Source organism: Anabas testudineus, chromosome 14, assembly GCF_900324465.2.
Source record: "Anabas testudineus chromosome 14, fAnaTes1.2, whole genome shotgun sequence".
NCBI classification, from domain to species: Eukaryota; Metazoa; Chordata; class Actinopteri; order Anabantiformes; family Anabantidae; genus Anabas; species Anabas testudineus.
In genome coordinates, this window is record NC_046623.1 from 18421018 (window position 1) to 18438273 (window position 17256).

General features: G+C 43.7%; 2 protein-coding genes across 8 annotated transcripts in view; one reads left to right on the forward strand and one right to left on the reverse strand.

Annotated features, from left to right (window-relative positions):
* The first annotated feature begins 1032 nt into the window (after positions 1 to 1032).
* On the forward strand, positions 1033 to 6575 carry faxdc2 (fatty acid hydroxylase domain containing 2). 2 transcript variants are annotated; one of them, XM_026371774.1, is made up of 9 exons: positions 1033 to 1064; positions 1961 to 2005; positions 3151 to 3248; positions 3851 to 3954; positions 4214 to 4335; positions 5366 to 5571; positions 5705 to 5810; positions 5939 to 6105; positions 6258 to 6575. In XM_026371774.1, exons 2-9 carry the CDS (start codon positions 1967 to 1969, stop codon positions 6412 to 6414), a joined length of 999 nt encoding a protein of 332 aa, XP_026227559.1. In that variant the 5' UTR covers positions 1033 to 1064; positions 1961 to 1966; the 3' UTR covers positions 6415 to 6575. The 2 variants fall into 2 exon arrangements, with proteins under 2 accessions (XP_026227559.1, XP_026227558.1); XM_026371773.1 differs by having other exon boundaries at positions 1058 to 1098; positions 1965 to 2005.
* A 1307-nt stretch (positions 6576 to 7882) lies between these two features.
* The window catches only part of larp1 (La ribonucleoprotein 1, translational regulator), a 34872-nt gene continuing 25498 nt past the window's right edge, over positions 7883 to 17256 (reverse strand). For 5 of the 6 annotated variants that reach the window (XM_026371769.1, XM_026371770.1, XM_026371766.1 and 2 more), the window contains 13 exons: positions 16452 to 16596; positions 15896 to 16064; positions 15608 to 15789; positions 14882 to 14983; positions 14342 to 14668; positions 13382 to 13505; positions 12627 to 12832; positions 12394 to 12500; positions 11973 to 12130; positions 11693 to 11837; positions 11495 to 11604; positions 11264 to 11391; positions 7883 to 11094 (listed from right to left, as the gene is read on the reverse strand). In XM_026371769.1, the coding sequence (XP_026227554.1) occupies positions 10861 to 11094; positions 11264 to 11391; positions 11495 to 11604; positions 11693 to 11837; positions 11973 to 12130; positions 12394 to 12500; positions 12627 to 12832; positions 13382 to 13505; positions 14342 to 14668; positions 14882 to 14983; positions 15608 to 15789; positions 15896 to 16064; positions 16452 to 16596 (2137 nt within the window). In that variant the 3' untranslated portion in view covers positions 7883 to 10860. The remainder of the gene's footprint in view (positions 11095 to 11263; positions 11392 to 11494; positions 11605 to 11692; positions 11838 to 11972; positions 12131 to 12393; positions 12501 to 12626; positions 12833 to 13381; positions 13506 to 14341; positions 14669 to 14881; positions 14984 to 15607; positions 15790 to 15895; positions 16065 to 16451; positions 16597 to 17256) is intronic. The other variant, XM_026371768.1, reaches the window with a different exon arrangement.

A 17256-nucleotide genomic window follows, 5' to 3' on the forward strand; every position in this document is an offset into this window, starting at 1 on the left:
TGATGCTGTGTGATAATAATGAGAGATAGTGTGGCCACATGTTGCAGCAACACACGGGTTAATATGGTTCAATTGTTAGAAGTAGAACAACTAAAAACACTAAATGTAGAACGGCGAAGCTTCGAATCATCATGAGATGAAAACACACTCTCTATAATTAGATTTTAAGACTTTTAAATTCCCCTTAACTTAGTTAAACCTGTAATAATGAATATTTTGTACTTGTATCATCACTTGTGAGTTAAAGTCACTCTCTCTCCTCTGAATATGCAGTTCTACCCAGTTTTCTTTTAGCTCACTGTTTTGGTTTTTGTTATTCACTCTCATTGTTTTTGAGAGGTGAAAATACAACTGAAGGAAACTATGAGGCGACTGATTCCTCAGGTGGAACAAACAGCTGTAGACACGTAGTGGTCCCAACTCTTATTGGTACGATGTGTAACAACAGCTACAGCAGGAAAAGGACACGATGCAGGGTGTTCCTACCTTTGTGGGTTTCTTTACTTGGGGCCTGATGACGGTCCAGGATCGCCCCCTGCACATAGTAACAACGATCCACACTGACAAACATGCACATGAACAACACGGAGCAAGGGTCACTGAACACAACATACGACCTGCTTATTCAGCAAGTTGGTGGAAAAATAAAGTGCATGTGGATGTTTACATACTGTAGGACTTGATGTGTGTTGATGCAAACTGTAAACAGCTTGTATTTGAATGAGGTCATTTCTAAAATGGAGATGTTTTCATGCTGTAACTTCCTGTGTTGTTGTGTTGATTTCTACATATTTACTGGTATCTTTGAAATAAAATGTTATAAAGTCAGTAAAACTGTTGAATAAATGCAGAGATGTTTTTTTGTACATCCCACTGAGCTCCATGCTGAGTTTCAACCCTCACCTGGAGACCTGAACACACCTCACTGACTGACTGTGGTCAGCTGACCAGAAGCAGCCAATCACCAGCCGCTGTCTGTTGTAAATAAACTGCAGCCTTGAGAGGAAGAGGAGACACCGAGGAGACAGGAGACCCAGGACCAGGACCAGGACCAGGACCAGGACCAGGACCAGGACCAGGACCAGGACCAGGACACAGGTGAGTCCGTCCATGACTCTGTCTGTCTACGTGTTTCAGTGTCGACACCTTCATCTGTGTGTAAAACTGTCGGAATGACCCGAAAACAGCGAAGCAGCTCGTGCGGTCAGTGAACGCAGCACGGTTCCTGTAGATTTGAGACTTTTTTAATCATAAATTCTTTATTTAAAGTTTCTAATGGTGAAAAAAGCTTTTGTGTTAGTGGATCATCACGTGTGTGTTCACTTTGAATCGGGTCAGTTTTTCTCTATTAATTATTCTGAATTCATTCAGAATGAATCAATATGAAAACATGACTTAAAGAAAAAGAATGTGTAGAAATCCTCATTAAAAGCAGTACATCTGTCAGTCAGCTGACCAACTCACTGACTGTGTTCAACCTCAAACACAGATGAATTTATCAAGTTATTAAATCCAAAGTGCTGATGTTCATTTTCTGATTCATCATCATCAGCTGTAGCAGTGAAGTCGACATCAGCTCAGAGAACGTGTGAAGAATTAATATGATCCAGAAAATAATCTGTGAGCTCCGAGGTTATTAAAATGGTCATTAGGTGCAGACCTTGAAGAGCCCCCCCGGGACATCTTTGTCCTTTTTTAACCTGTGAACCTTTAATTTCTTTCTGAACTATGAGAAAATGAGTGGATGTCGGTCTGATTAATGGGATTATGTGTCATCCTTCATCTGTACATTTTGCACCAGGCTACACTGAACTCAGTTCAGATTAACGAACCACTGAAGCAGATAATAAGACAACTTTTCTTTGTAACGATGATGTGGTTAGCATCTTCAGTCCAGTGTACAGCCTACTTTAGTTCTGAACACGCTGAAAAAGTATTCAGTGTTTTTCTTATTGTGTTTTCAGATATGAGCCGATCGACCTCAACGAGCAGCAGCAGCCGACAGGTGATGACACAAAACCTTCACAGCTGAACTCTCTGCTCTTATGATCATTTAATAGAATAAACAGATGATGAAAAGCAGGCAGGTCAACACGCTGAGTCATAGCCATCGTGATAATATTCTTAGTTTTCTGGTTTTTAATTTTCAGCCTCATGAAAAACGGTCTGAACCAGATTGTTCCTTTGTGAATCATATTATCTGTTATCTAACTACAAAGCCTCCTTGTCACACATGGGATTTGAGTTTAAAACCCTTGTTATATAAAGTAGATGGGACTTGTTTCACTGGTTCTGTGAGAACTCTCCTGTTTGCTGTGTTTTTCTTTGGGACAGGCTCAACCTGACAAATTTATGGAGGCACATAGTGGATCATGATATGATAAGGAGACAGTGAGGTGACTGTTCTTGTTGTAAGCTGGGAGAAATGAGGAAGTATTTCCAAAGTGTTTGTGTTTGTTTGGGAACGTTCTTTAGAGATTCGATTGTCAGTAATTAAAACGTTCTAATAAGTAAAGATTGTCTGTAACTCAGTTAATGTGTTTAAGGCCACACACAGCCGAGTCCTGATGTCAGCACGACATTTACGTAACATTGTTCCCACTGTTGCTATGGCTGATCCAAGGGCAGCTGGGGTAAAATGGGGCTTTTTCAAACATCCAGTGAATGTGACATCAATCCTTGGACTTAATTCCTGCTGAGTGAACTGATCCAATTAGTCTGGCTGCCTCAGAGTTCGTTTTTACTGAAAACATGATGTGTTTTTTGGATACGTTTTACATTTAGAGGTGAAGATAAAAACACATTAATATTTAAATTCCAACAAGTCTATAATTTAGTTCATCGGTGAAATAAAAGTCCGATTTTTTTAGTGTCGTTCTGTTTCTCTCCTGCAGCAGGATTCATTTTACTAGTGTCTCACTTTCTTACTAACGTTGTGTTGTATCTGGTCCAACAACATTTCATCTCTCAGCCTCATGAAAACATGAACGCTTCATAGTGTTTCACCTGTAACTGTAAGAAGCCACAGAGCTGTCGAACTCCTGGGACAACGCTCAGTGGTTTCGGTAACAGTCTCAGTGTTGTTTTAGACTTTAGGTTCCACAGTAACAAATGGCTTCATACACACCTCCTGCTGTTTGTTCTTCCCAGGAGGGACCTGGAGGACTGTGGGACTCTGTGAAGAAAGCTGCGTTTGTCATCGGATCTGGAATCTTGTTCTTGGCTGCATTTGGCAACTCGCTGACATGGTGAGATCTCCTTACAGTTAACTATGAAGCAAACCTCAGATGAGCCACATGTTCTTCTATTGCATAAAGACAGAGGTATGATGGGTGGGACAGGACTGAATGGGCTGTGATAGAACTGAAGGGGGGAGAGTTACTGATTTAGAACAGAACTATCCCTGAAGACATGTACCATCCATAGACACAGTGATGAGATTAGATGTGAGGGGACTGAGAAGACTGGACATGGTGATTGGACTTCAGATGTGACCTGTCTTCATGTGCTAAAACTAGATATAACAGAACTACACTTGATGGGACATGACCAGATCCAACAGGGCAGGATTTGATGGGATGGAACTGGATATGAGGGCTAAACGCTGACGGGAGCAGATGTTCTGAATGTGATGTGATGGGATGTGAAAAGGCAGGTCTTCATTTGCTGGTATTAGATATGTCTGTGGAGGTTCTCACTGAATCTCTGTTCAGTATCAACTGGACTTACTTTAAGTTCTTGAAGACGTTTCACCCTCCATCCAGAAGGCTTCAGTCTGCAGGTGAAAGACTAGTTCAGTACCTTCGGACACATAAAGAAGTTGTAAACATGACACCTGTTCTTGCTACAGGCATCTTCAGCGGTTCTGGGGAGCTTCAGGAGATTTCTGGCAGAAGTTGTGGACCAAGCTGTACTTGGCATTTGAAGGTCACGATACTGCTTTGTTCTGCTTAGGTAAGAAACAGCTGGTGGGTTGTGTGTTGTCAAAAAATGGATCTGTATAGAAAACACTGCAGGCACCAGACGCTAAGGAAATATTACCTCATTCTACTACATCGCTTCAGTGGAGCACTGAGAGCAGTGCGTTGTGACCTCTTGTGTTAACTAACTCACTTTTTTGAAGCAGCCATCTTGTTCTATCTAGCTGAACTCGTTAGTAGGACGTTTAGCTGACTGTTCAGCTCAGTGACACTGGCCTTGTTGTCCTGAACAGGTACAATGTTGATGCCCACTCTGGTGTTCTGGGCGTCGAACGGCCTGCTGCTGCTGGTGGACACCACTGGTAAACCCTCCTTCATCACTCGCTACCGCATCCAGGTGGACAAGAACAACCCGGTAGGCTCCAGGCTCGACTCCTTGACTCTGTATTAAGTTTTGTCTATGTTAGGTTCTAGTCCTTAGTATATTTTGTCTAGAACTGCCACTTTTACTACAGCTTCCACTAATCTTTGATGCTTAAAACTAGGTACCAGCATCACTCTGACCTGGACTCCTACTGCCAGTATTGATACTGCATGAAGTTTATGAAGAAACATCAGTTTATAGCAGCTGTTTATCACTTGCAATCAGTTTTTTATGGCAGTTTACATAAAGGAGGATAAAAGTCCTACTTTGTTAAACACTGGTATTGATGTTTTAACAATAATATAAATGTGAGTATAAGATCCTACATTCATGTTCAATGTTGCTGACACATCCACCTGACCAAAGTCCTCAGACTGTGTTATTAGACACTGCAGAGATAAAGACTGACACTACTGATAACAAGTGACTCTGTGTTACAAGGTTACGTGAGAGCAGCTTTTTATATTTTCATTGAACAATATTTCTCTATTGTGTCTCTTCAGACACTGCATTTCATTTCATTAGTGCATAGTTCCATGATGTGCTAACAGGATTGAGCTTGTTCATGCAGATCTACCTCCTACACAGTGATACCTCAGTTCAATGATTGAGAGTAACTCTCTGAACTTTAGCCATAAACAAACACAGACATCTATCTAGGTTAGTTTTTTTTTGTCTATTGTTAACAGATCATGTTCCTAGAAGCTGTCACCTTTCAGTTCAGGGTACTGTGCTGTTGATTCTATCCAGGTGTACTACGACTGTACCTAGCCCTAATCTACCGCCACTAACTATCTACTTCTAAAATACTTATGGGGATGATGACATCTCCCCTCCTCTGACTGGTCCTGGCTCCCCCTTGCTGTAGCACTTATAGTGTACCTCACCTATATCTAGCTGGAGATAGACCACCGCTGGGATTCGAACCCCCGTCTCCCATGTGGAATTGCAGCCATCTAACCACTACACTATCCAGCTACTCCAGAAACACCCTCCTTCTTATGGCTCTGTCGTCCTGCAGGTGGACCCGGCGAAGCTTCGTCAGGCGCTGAGGTGCGTCCTCTTCAACCAGGTGTTCATTTCTGGGCCCATGGTGGTGGCTGTTTACTACCTCATGACCTGGACAGGGAACCCATTCGGCTCCGAGCTGCCCACCTTCCACTGGGCCCTGACTGAGCTGGCCGTCTTCGCCATCATAGAGGAAATTCTGTTTTACTACACACACAGGTAAAAGACCTTTGACTTGAATTATGTCTTTAATGATCTGTCAGTGTTTATCATTAGCACGCCTACATGTTGCTGCCACCTGCTGGTAAGAGTGAATATGTACTAACTAGATGATTTCCTTGAATCTCTCAAGACTCTTCCACCATCCCAACCTTTACAAGCATTACCACAAACAGCACCATGAGTGGACCGCTCCCATTGGAGTCGTCTCCATCTACGCTCATCCTCTGGAGCACGTGGTAAAATATCGCCTCCCGCTGTTAACGTCACTTTCTGTGTCTAGATCTGAGTTTTGGAGATTTTATTTCAACCTCACTGTAAAATCCATCCAGCTGCTGCTGTCACAGACCCGTCTTCTTACTCTTAGATCTCCAACACACTGCCGGTGGTGATCGGACCCGTGATCATGGGCTCCCACCTGGCCACCACCACCCTCTGGTACTGCCTGGCTCTGATCAGCACCAACATCTCCCACTGTGGATACCACCTCCCCTTCCTGCCGTCTCCTGAGTTTCATGACTTTCACCATCTCAGGTGAGTTCAACCTGCTCACTTTATTTTTTATTCACCTTCTGAACATAGTTGATTTATTCTTTTTAAAGAAAAAGTGCAGTTTGTTTATGTGTTTTTAAAAGTTTTTGTAGAAGGAAACAGCTTTGTAATCTCACGTCTCTCTACATGTTCAGGTTCAACCAGTGTTATGGAGTCTTTGGTGTTCTGGACCGGCTCCACGGCACCGACACCAAATTCCGTCAGACCAAGCAGTACGAACGCCACGTCCTGCTCACCAGTTTGACGCCGCTCACCGAGAGCATCCCCGACACACCCAAGAAGGGCCAGTGACCACGCCGACCTCTAACCTCTCACTTTAGGCTTTAGCCTTACAAAGTTTGAGATCATTGCTGTGAATGTGGAGACATTTGACAATCAGTCTTAAGTAACTTTAGATTTTGATTATTTATTTAATCTAGAAAACCTTCAAGCTGTGAACGCCCACCTAGACTCTGTGGTCATAGGATTCAAGTTTTACTTTTCTAAGCAGCCATAGTTTTTACTGCTGATGTGACAGTTTTGGACCAGTTTCTTCCTGTGATCTCATCTTCCTGAAACCCGAGAACGTTCTTGTAACTCATGCTTTGTTTCCTAGACGTTAAAGTAGCAGAGAGTCAGTAGATCAGGTTTATTTCCTATTAACAGCACAGTGTAAAGGTTTGGGAGCTGAGGTGGACTTAAGACTAATTTTCACTTCAGCTGCATGTATACTGACACCAAACAGTGTTTCCTAATTAATCTAAACTGTAGTGTGAATGAACCACACACTGACACTTGGTATAAAGCACCTGAGATGTAGTTAGTATGAACATAAGAGAAATACTCTGAGTAACAGTGAACTACAGCTGATGACATTTAGTATGAACAGAAAATAAATGTATCGACAGAATAACACAACACATTACTGTGAATCAGTCAGATTAGATTTCACCAACTTGTTTGAAATATTAGCCTTAATGCTAACACGTGAACTTTAAAGGACAGGTTCACATTTTTCTGGCCTTAAAACAACCCTCAGAACCCTGTTTTACGTGTTTACCTATTCCTACTGCTCACACTGATCTTCCTGTGATCATTTTGTGTGTGCAAAGTGATCTGGACCAAAATCCCCAGTCATCCATTTGTGCTGAAACATTACATAAGTTTCCACCTGCAAAATTAGTCACATTAGGTGAACATCGTTTAAAATCGCAGCATCTTTAGTATCAAATTCTCGTTACTTTCTTTCCACTGTAATTTTATAGAGAAACGTGAAAGTAGAATGTTATGTTAAAAAGTTTGGGAAGAGATCTACTCGACTCACGACTGAAGCCTCAGTTTATCTTTTTAAACATTTGAAGACCTTTTTCCACAGAACGACACAGGAATGACTACAGCAAGTAAAACCTCTTTGAGGGTTCGTATTGGTGCCCGACTGTCATTTTAAAACACTTGAAAGAAAAATGTGAACCCGACGTTCAAGCCATTGACTCCCATTACAATTACATTTGCACTTTTCATTCACTGGACACTTACAAAGTCTAAAATGTTAAATGGGTTTATGTATTAAAGGTTGTATAAGATGAAACTAATGTGTGGAAATGTGTTAATTCAGAGGGGAAAAGAAAATCATCATCTGTGACTTATGATGTAAAGAATATTGTGATTGCACTGTTTAATAGTAATAAAACATTTTTTAAATGTGTGAATTTTCTCTGTGACATTAATTCTCCTGTCTTCATTCACTCACTCTCACACAAAAAGCTCAACAGTCGGCATGTTTGAGGTTTTTTTGTCCGTTTTGTGTTTTTTTTTCTTTATTAAAGGAAAGCGTAATTACTACAAATTACAAATAACACTAATAGCGAATCACATCAGCCTACAAAGCAGATATTATGAATATTAAATGTTATAATACAAGATCTCATTCAAGTATTTTACATTTTTCCATTTTTTATATATTTTTTTTGTTCCTTTTGTCCTCGTTTTCATCTTTTTTTCCTCATGACAAGCCTAGGATATTGTAATGTAATGAACGATTTTAAATGTTCATGTACAGTTATTTCTTATTCATATGGCTTTATGGATTTTTGTCCTTTTGCTTTCAGTCTCCAGACATTATAACCAGCCATATTCCTCTGAGCAACATCACAAAATCCAGCAGGGTTCTCTTTCCTTGTCTGCTCCTCCTTCCCTTCCCCACGTCCATCATTCAGCTCTCACGAGCGTGCGGCGCCCCCTACAGTTTGTCTGGACAGCTAGCAGCAGGTCTAAGCTGATAAAGGCAGAAAACTCCCCCAACACCAGGTGATGATCACATTAGAGGGAGGAATCATGTGACTGTCCTACGCGGCAGTCCGTCACACACCAGCTCACCCATTCAGAGGCTTTTGCTGGTTTTGGGAAATGCGAGGAGTTTTTCCTTTGTGAATGTAGCTTTTTTTTTCCTCCAGTAAACACTTTGATGCATAAACTGTCAGCGTCTGAAACTGATCCAAATCTCCCTGAAGATAAACCAACAAGACATTATAAGGAAAAAAACAGAAGCACGTACAGTTTTCATGTCTCTGCCGCCCAGCTGGAACATCCACCACAAGGCTGAATGGTTTTTACACTGAAGGACTTGGACTTAAAAAATAAAGTTAAATAAAGAGGCACAGGTGTCCAATACAGCTCTGTCTAAAACGTCAGCTATTCCCAATCGGATTCCTCAAAAGCATTTGAAGATTTTCACTTTCCTGCAACACAAACTGCAGGACAGCAGGAAATGGGTCATTTCATTAACCATCCTGAACTTCACGGATATTAAGACTCAACATTTGTTCAACTCAAATCATTGAAACATTTTTCGTTTGCCTCATATTGTAGTTTGTTGTTGGAAACGCTGCTCTGAACAAATTAACTGATTTCAACATGAAACACTATAAACGCCCTGATGTCAACTTTCCCTTTTGTCTTATGAACCATGTTCCTGTTTCTGATGTTTTAACAGCCTGACACGAACCCACTTGCATTGTAACATCAACACTAGAAACACTGCAAAATGAAATTAAAAAGCATTAAAAGATAATCATGACACCATTAAAATTAAAAAAAAAAAAAAAAAAAGTTAGAGTACATACATGTAAGGCAAAAATATCTGTTCTATAGACAATAAAACAATCTGCAGGGAGCTGTGATCATTTCTCTTCATCTGTCAAATTCACATTTACATTAGTGGAGAAAAGGAAAAATCGCTCTTCTGTTTGATATCAGCGAGATTTAAATATCCACCGACTGCAGGAAGAGTGGCGACTGAACAGAAGAGTATGCAAGTGTTGAAGTTTTGTCCACAACGAGGCAAGACGTCGATCTGTTTTTAGGAAACGTCTCGCTCACGCTGCTACATGTGTACCTACGCTCGACCTTCACCTGTCAGTGTTCACGCCTGGAACTAATGTGTGTGTGTGTGTGTGTGTGTGTGAGAGTGAGAAACAGGAAGAGGCGGCGAGCGCCCGAGGCCCAGTCGGCCCAGTGGCGTCTCCACCCAGAGCACCTGCGACAGAGCACGACGGCTCTCCTCATAAACATCGCTTCTTCAAGTAATCCAGAGGGATGATTCCAGTCGCTGTAGCGTCACTGATGGTTGACTGACGGATGGATGAACGGATGGATGCAGCTCGTCTGACGGGAGGCGGAGGTGCACAGAGAGAGTCAGGAAGCACCCAAAGGGAGATCAGCGGGGATTCTCCTTTCCCAACTCTCCATTTTTTATTTTTTTTGGGAGGGGGGGGGGTAGCGACAAAGGTTGTTTCAGCACAGAAAGCCACGACTTGCAAACACAGGGATGAATTACTGGACTTGTAACAGACCGAATAACACTTGGAAGACAGCTCAGTAAAGGTGACGGAGGGCAGCGGGGGTAGGATGGAGAACAGTCTGGCGGACACGGCGCCACCGTGTGGGCCTCTGCAGGAAATGGTGACAGGATATATGGGTGATTTCAATGCTGTACAATCGACAATAAGGTGGCGGGCACAAGTTAGAAGCAGTCAAACCATTAAAATAAGGCAACTTTCATGATCACGTCCATTCTGAGGGTCGTTCTCCTCTTTTGTCATTTGGTTCTTTTTCTCATTTCTCCTCGGTGTCCAGCCATAACCTAAATCAAATTGTTGTAATATCTAGCCGCTCCGCTGAGAGCACTCGGCGCTCTGTGGGTAGAAATGTCCGTCGCTCAGTTCAAACCACTTTGGTCCGGTTGGATGTCAGGAGCAGCTCGGCCCGCAGGGAGCCGCCTCTGGGGCTTTAAGATGCTCAGTCTAGTTCACAGTCCCACCGGATGCCGAAGAAATAATAATCAGAGATGTGGGCGAGGAATCGAATATCTTTCATCCAGCAGCACAGTGACGATCAAAGGGGGTCCCAGTGACGCAGGGTGGGGGGATCATCACGAAAAAAATAAAATCCAGGATAGTAAATTGCAGCTAAACCAACCAGCGCATGGACTGACGATGGCATGTAAAAGAAATAATGAGGGCCACTCGGCCGCTCTCTGCCTCTTTAAGACAACAGTTTTCCTCAAAAACCTAATTAACAAACTGAGCAATATTAATTATTTCTTCATTTCTCAATCTAACGTTGTAAGGGGGGGGACAAAAAAAAACTCTTCTCATGCTTGAATAAATAGCTGGGTGCCCCCTCCCCCCTCCTGTGGCACAGAGAGAACCGACGACTTGTAGACAGAGTTGATCGGTGTGGGCCGGTGTGTCCGTGTGGTTACTTCAGTGTTTTGGCATCTGGTGCGGGGTCAGCAGCAGGGGCAGGAGCAGGGGCTCTCTGGCTGGTGGGCTGTTTGGCATCATCCTTGGCTGCAGGGCCCTGTGCAGCGGGGGCGGGGCCGGGGCCTGAGCTGGCCTGGCTGTGGGGCCGACCGGAGGTCTGAGAAGGGTGTCGGCGGCGACCGTCCCCACTGGACGAGTGTCTTCTACGGCGGCCTTCCTCCATAGGCGGCTGGGGGGGGAAAGGTTTGAAGAATTAAAACACACAATGGCTCCACGCTCGCCTCCTGAGTACAGACACGTTTATCTGAATGTTTAGAACTGCGACTGTTCGCTGTCACGTGCTGCCAATTAACACATGAAGCAAATGTCACAACCTTAACTAAAAATATTCTACTTACATCGATTCTGAAATCTTCCAGGCGTTTAAACTTGCTCAGACACTCCTGCAGCTTGGGGTCGATCTCCAAGGTTTTGGCTTTGGAATATTTAAGGAAGGCCCAGAACTTCTCCAGTCCATAGAGCTGACCTGTGAACACGAGTCAAAGTGATATTTGTCCTTTTGTCACCACAGAAATGCACCGATACCTTCAGCTGCGTGGGGTTTGTGTTTCTGTGCATGGTTCACTCACCGGCCTCGTAGTCTTTCATAGTCTCCTCCTGGAAGTCCTTAAAGATGTCCGGCCTGAACTTCTTCTCTAGACCGTAGCTGTAGTACCTAAACAGGCACTCCAAGCCGTACCTGCAACGCAGACAAAGTCATTTGTTGAAAAAAGCTTTTGGGAACTGGATTTAATGAACGGCTGCCTCCATCCGTCACTTGCTCTTACCTGTATCCCTCTTTCCCGTCCTCAACCACCAGCTGTCTGAACTCCTCGTACATCTTCCTGTTGAAGTGATCCCGCAGGAAAAATGACCAGAAACGGAAGAGTGTGTTCATTTCCTGCGATTGGCCGATTCCAAGTCGCTTTCGCTCTACGATAGGTCGATGAGAGAAATCGTTAATTTACCAAATACACACCGAAAAGAGGAAGATTCACATCTAATAATACAGATGTGTAGTATTTTAGTTATTCGTGAAGTGACGGAGAGAGAAGAAAACCTGTGTACCATTTAGGCAGCGCCGGCGGTACTTGTGGTAAACGTGTTGCGTGAAGCCGTTCTCCTTGAGCAGCTCGTGTGATGGGTGCTGGAACTTGGGGAGGGACTGGGGCGTGCAGCCAATGTTGCCCAAGGCGGGGGTACCCTCTGATGGGCTGGCGGTAGAGCTGAGTGAGAGAGCACATTTTAACTTCTTTAACAGTTTCGCTGTTAGAGAAACTTACTGTGATCGGTTAAAGCCTTAAAGGTGCAGTGTGACATTTAGCGACTGACTACAGATTGCACCCATCTTAACAGCCTCACTCGCTCCTTTTGTTGTGGTAAGTGATGCTGGCAGCTAAAGTCTGTATTAAGTGGAGTTACTTGACTAAAAGCTGAACTAAAATTCATCTGGATGCTGTCTACACAGATTTTAGAGAGCGAGACTCACCTGACGGAGGCGGTACGGGAGCGATGCTCTCTGGAGTCCATCACCCAGCCGACGTGGCACTCCATGGGCGGGTTGGAGCTGTGCCGGGTCTTCCTCTTCCGAGGTGTCTGAAGATTACAGAGAAAAGTTTGTAAACAGAAAAGTTTAGTGTTTGTTTTTTTACATCTCATAATATCTATAATAAGTCAGGTTAAGCAAGTCAACGTCTTTTAACACATTCAGCAGCAGCTTACCTTCGCATCAACAGGCCGACTTTCCTTCACTACTGGGTAGAAGCGTGGCGTCATGGTCGCGTCCTTCCGGTGAGGGGTGCGAGGTGTGCGGGGCGTCCGGGCACTGCGGTAGTTGGGCGAGTCGGGCACCGTCGTTGGGAGCGAGCGAGCTATTGATGAGGGCTCAGGGGCACCGAAGAGTTTGTTCGCCAAAGCATCTGTGGGAACTGTGGATGGCAGGGGGGGGCATTTATTAGAAATGAGTACAGAGGAATTAAATATCGAACAGAAACAACTTTCACCAAGATTAAAGCTTCTCCAGACGTGTCCAAACTCAGCACGCTTCACTTTTATCTTCTAGAATAAAACTCATGAAAATCATTAAGAGACAACATCATGTGACAACATCAGTTAATTAATTCCAACATTAATGATGGAGTACAGTGAGAATTAACACTTAATGAAAAGAATCAGGGAGAGTGCGGCGTCTGAAAGCTCATACTTCTATCATACATAAGATAAGATAAAGCTTTATTGTCATTGTACAGTCACACTTGGTACAACAGTACAATGAAATTGCGAATTACATTAGATTATTAAAGGCACATCCACTATGTCTTACACTATGTGGACAAAGGAAATGTGCAACCTTATATGGAATAATAGCTAGAAACTACTGCTCTACGACAACTTGTGCCTCGATTGTTTATAAGGATTCCTATTGGTCAATAGTTGCAACTCGGATTCATTTCAGTTATTTTCTTATTAGTTCTTACTCTGCTGAGGTCGTGGAGGACCGGGGGGGACTTCCTGGTTGGGGTCAACAGGGGGTTCGGGCGTCAGGCAGTCGAACTGTTCGCGGCTGATCAGGTGGACCTTCTTGAAGTTCTCCACCTCTTGCTGTGAACAGAGGATGATTGTTACTGTGATGAGAGCTGAAAAAACAATAAGCTGGGACATTAAAGAGCACGTTAGCCCACAGATCATGAAGTGACATTCTGTGGAGAGTGTGGAGATGAAGATACATCAGTACAAAAATGTCTTTTCACCCTCATGTTTGACGACTCTTACCATTCACCAACACAAACCCTGAACCTCCAAACAGCTCTTAAAGTTTCCCCAATTTAAAAATTTTTAAATCACACAACACGTTATGATTTGATCCTCCGGCTTCACTCAGATCATCAAATGCGACTCACACTCGCCCTCTCATTCCACCAAGTATCCCCAGACCTTGGCACGTCCATCTTCGGCACTTCGACCCCTCAGGCCGAGGCTTCGCGTGGGGGGGTTTATTTATAAACAAGCGTCCTCTGTTCCACACACTGCTGGATGTGTGCCGACGAGCACGTGAAGGTCTCACAGAGCATTGAACAAAGACAGAACAAAGCTACAATGGGCAGCGGTGCACACAAAAACCAAACAAAGCAAACGTTCTGCTCTGTGACAGGTTTCCATGTCCAGAAACAGCTCCAACTGAAGAAGAATCAACCTGCTGGTGATCTGGACCTGGGCAGAAACGCCTTTCAAAAAAAGACGGTGACGTAACGTGGAAGCTGTGCCTGGAGGTATATTCATATATGCACGTATTAAGGAGTTAATATATAAATAAATGTAGAACCTCCGAGGTTTGACGAGTGGTCGCAGTGGACAGCTGAGTGCTGCTGTTCTTGTGTTTTGAAATGAGAAGAGAACTTCTCCTGGATCACACACTCCACAGAGACAAAGGGCCTCACCTTGATGGTTGCGTACTCAGGCTCATACGTGTCGTCCCACAGGTCTTGTTCGTAGTAGAAGAGCCCGTCGTTGATCACCTTGACCAGCTCACTGGTCAGCTTGGCCCGCGATGTGTGGTGCCCTGTGCGATCGCCACCCGGATGCTTCCTCAGGTAGGGAGGCGTCTGCGTCACAATCAGGATCTTGTTGACGTCGTGGTCGTCGATCTCACCGTCCGTGTCCTCGTCGGACCAGTCGGTGAACGTGTTTCGCCGCCCGTCCATCTGCTCCAGCTCCTCGTCAAACATAAAGTCCAGCTCCTCCGGCTCGTCCTGCTCTGCTCCGTTCTGGTGAGACAGCGAATCAAAACAGAAATTAGAAAAAGCTGTTGGTTGATTTATTAAGTAACAATACTAAATATTTTCATTTAAATATCTTTATCACAGGATGTCATGGCAACATGACATTTAATTACCTCCTTAATTGACTAAATAACAATAATACCCGTCACAAAGCTTTGATCTTTGCAGAACAACAATGAGGTAAAGTTCAGATTGTACCTTATTTCCTGAGGTAGCAGCTGAGGGCGAGGAACCTGGCTGGGGCACCGGGGAGCGAATCGACTCGTCCTTTTCCTTCTGCTGGTGCTGCAATGAGGGGGCCTGCATCAGTCAACCAACACGAGTACACAGAAAAAGGAAGGAGGAGGTGGAGGAGGACATGGAAAGAAATTAATGGATGGAACAATGGAGACCAAAGTCAAACTGAGGAGAAAGGAAACTGGATTTGGCTAAATGTAGCTGTGAAGATGATGTTTCCTGGTCCTACATCGATGAAACAGTGAAATGTCTAAACAAGCCCACGATAATTATATTAGTTAATTATATTAGTTTTCAAATTAATCGTTCTGTAAAATTAAACTGATGTAAAAAACACTGGAGAAGCTGGAACCTGAGAATGATTCAATAAACAGTAACTTTGATGATCAACACAGTTCCTGTCTGTTGACAGAACTGCTTGTGTCAGTGCTCATTGTTTGGGATGTTTCTGTTGAATCTGCTTCACATTCATTTTCACATCAGTACATATTTCTACTGGCCACCAGACTTCATGGTTCGTGCTGAACAAATGATCACATGAGTGAGAAACATGATTTAAGAACATATTAAATAAATAAATCTGTTTGTGTCCTGAATGTCACAGACACAAACTGCAGATGTTGTTAAACTTCACTGCTCCTCTTCACCACCTTTCTAAAACCTCAGACCTTCTGTGATGAACTTCACCTTCTCTGCGCTGACCTTTGGTCTGGCTGGGGAGGGTCTGGGCCTCTTCTTGACCTCAATCCAGGACTCAGAGTCCAGGTCGGGCAGGCTGGCGGAGAGGCCCCTGGGCATCATCTTGAGGTTGGATGTGTCTGCTTCAGTCTTGGTGTGATGCTGCACCGGCGTGGACGCCCTGGGAGACCCTGCAGCACATAATTATGATGCAACACGTCAACAATGTCATCAATAGACAAAACAACTAAAATAAAAACGTTTGCAGTGTCACCAGCAGTGAGTCAGAGCGCTCACCTGTAGGATCCTCAGACATTTGCCTCGGGACAAACTCGGGGCAGTTGATGAGCTGGGAGAAGTCAGTGTGGTTAGGCATATTCAGGCCCGGCAGGGGCCACTTCTCCGGATCCACCTTCCGACGGATCTTCATGTCAATCAGCTCCACTTCCTTACTGTCCTTTAAAGCCTGGCAGGAAAGAAGACGGGTCAGTTAGTCAGAGACTCTTTGTTTCATGTTCAGCTAACATTTTAAAAACAGAGACTGATTTTTTGATCTTCTCTGTTGAAAAGAGCCTTCAGATACGTTTGTGTCATGAGAAACAGAACAGGTGAAAATTTTGGCTTTTGTACTGAGATAACTGGTGAATGTGTAGTGCTCTCAAAATCTGAGGGTACTTTATAAATGAAAGCAAATACACGACCGACCACTGTTAAGACAGTATTTCACACAATTACTGTAAAAAATGTACAGTTTAAGTAAAAAGATGATTTTATGAAGTTACTTGGGATTTTTCTTATTATTATTCGCCGCTCTTTTCAAAATAAAAGGCTTTGACTGAGGGAATGTGCTTACTTCCAAAATGAGGTTGATGTCAGTGGTGAGTGCCTGAACTCTGTGGAAACTGGCGATGAGTCCGATGGGCAGGAAGCCCTCCTGGTCCATTTTCCTCCGCAGGAAAAAGTCGCGCTCCAGGTTGTCCAGGCTGAAGTAGTATTCACTGTGGGAGGCAGAGAAGTGACAAAACACATGGTCAACATTGTCCAGTACATAGAGTCGAGTACGCTGCTGTTTGCTGCCATTTCCTTGTGTCTTTCGTTCCATCTAATGGGGGAGGGGCACGGTGCGCATGAGGGACGTGAAGAGACAGAAAAAACGACGATCGCACGTTTAAAATGACAAGAAATAAGAATGAAAACAGGAAGAGTCTGCACACAACTGAGACAGAAAACATTCTGTCAGCACACTTCCAAGAAACCTCTAATCAAAAACAGATTCTCCAGGATTTCAAAGTCTCTGAGTGACTTTATATAGATGTAAAGTGTAGAGAGCAACGAGTGCACAGAAGGAAACCGTTACGCTTCCTCTGTTTGGGGCCAAAAACTCAGACAACACTCAGAGTCTTCATCTGCCATGTGTGGGTAAAGTGCAGAACCCTGTTGTTGTCGGACTTTCTGTTAATGTGTCGCTTTGTCAGATAAACCATGAACACATCCGCAGGTTGAATGAACGGAACTCTGATTATCTCCAACAAGAACACTTTGTTAAATAGACAATCAACAAAGTCTATCCTTAGTGCAGTAGGAAAACAGAAAACATCTGAATCTGCTTAACCTTCAATCACAGATCTGTTAGTTCTTCATATCCATCTTTCCTGTCC